The sequence below is a fragment of the Buceros rhinoceros genome, unplaced genomic scaffold (genome assembly GCF_000710305.1).
Source record: "Buceros rhinoceros silvestris isolate BGI_N320 unplaced genomic scaffold, ASM71030v1 scaffold11091, whole genome shotgun sequence".
NCBI lineage: Eukaryota > Metazoa > Chordata > Aves > Bucerotiformes > Bucerotidae > Buceros > Buceros rhinoceros.
This window is the reverse complement of record NW_010392511.1, coordinates 5,669-6,192: the sequence shown is the minus strand read 5'-3', so window position 1 is coordinate 6,192 and position 524 is coordinate 5,669. Positions and strand designations below refer to the sequence as shown.

General features: G+C 57.8%; 1 protein-coding gene across 1 annotated transcript in view; it reads left to right on the top strand.

Moving 5' to 3' along the window:
* Positions 1–4: 4 nt before the first annotated feature.
* Positions 5–524, top strand: part of TMEM209 (transmembrane protein 209) — a gene marked incomplete at both ends in the record, with an annotated part of 6,184 nt that continues 5,664 nt past the window's right edge. The window contains 2 exons of the mRNA XM_010144513.1: positions 5–41; positions 412–523. Coding sequence (XP_010142815.1) covers positions 5–41; positions 412–523 — 149 coding nt within the window. The remainder of the gene's footprint in view (positions 42–411; position 524) is intronic.

Sequence of the window (524 nt, the reverse complement as noted above, 5' to 3'; positions counted from 1 at the left end):
GAGCCCCGGCCAGCAGCTCCTGCTGGGGCTGCGCAACGCAGGTGGGTGCAGGAGAACACCTTTGCTCTTCAGTTCTTGTTTCTAGACGGTGTCTGTCTCAACGGCAGGTTCCTTAGGGAAGGGAGTTCTGCATTCCCTCATCGGACACCTGCGGCGTGATAAAACTCATCGTCAGGGGGTCGTTTGGTGCGCGGGGGTAACTGGATTTGACTGAGAGCTGAAGCGGTGGGGGTTTCTGCTGACCTGTGGTCATGTCCCTTCTCTTTTCTCCTGGCCGAGGTCTGTAGGGGCCAGATTTTTCTAGCGTCCCTTTTAAAATTGCCCTAAGAGTGTTGTGAGCACGTTTGAAGCGGGAAGGAGAGGGTGGGGCCGCTGCCTCCGCCACACTAATCCCCGTCTCCCCTCTTGCAGCCATACAGACAACTCCCCCACGAGAGCTGGCAGCAAAGAAAGTCCCATCTTCAACGCCGTCCCCTCCGATACAGGGGCAAAGCGTGCTGAGCTACAGACCGTCCCGCTACCCA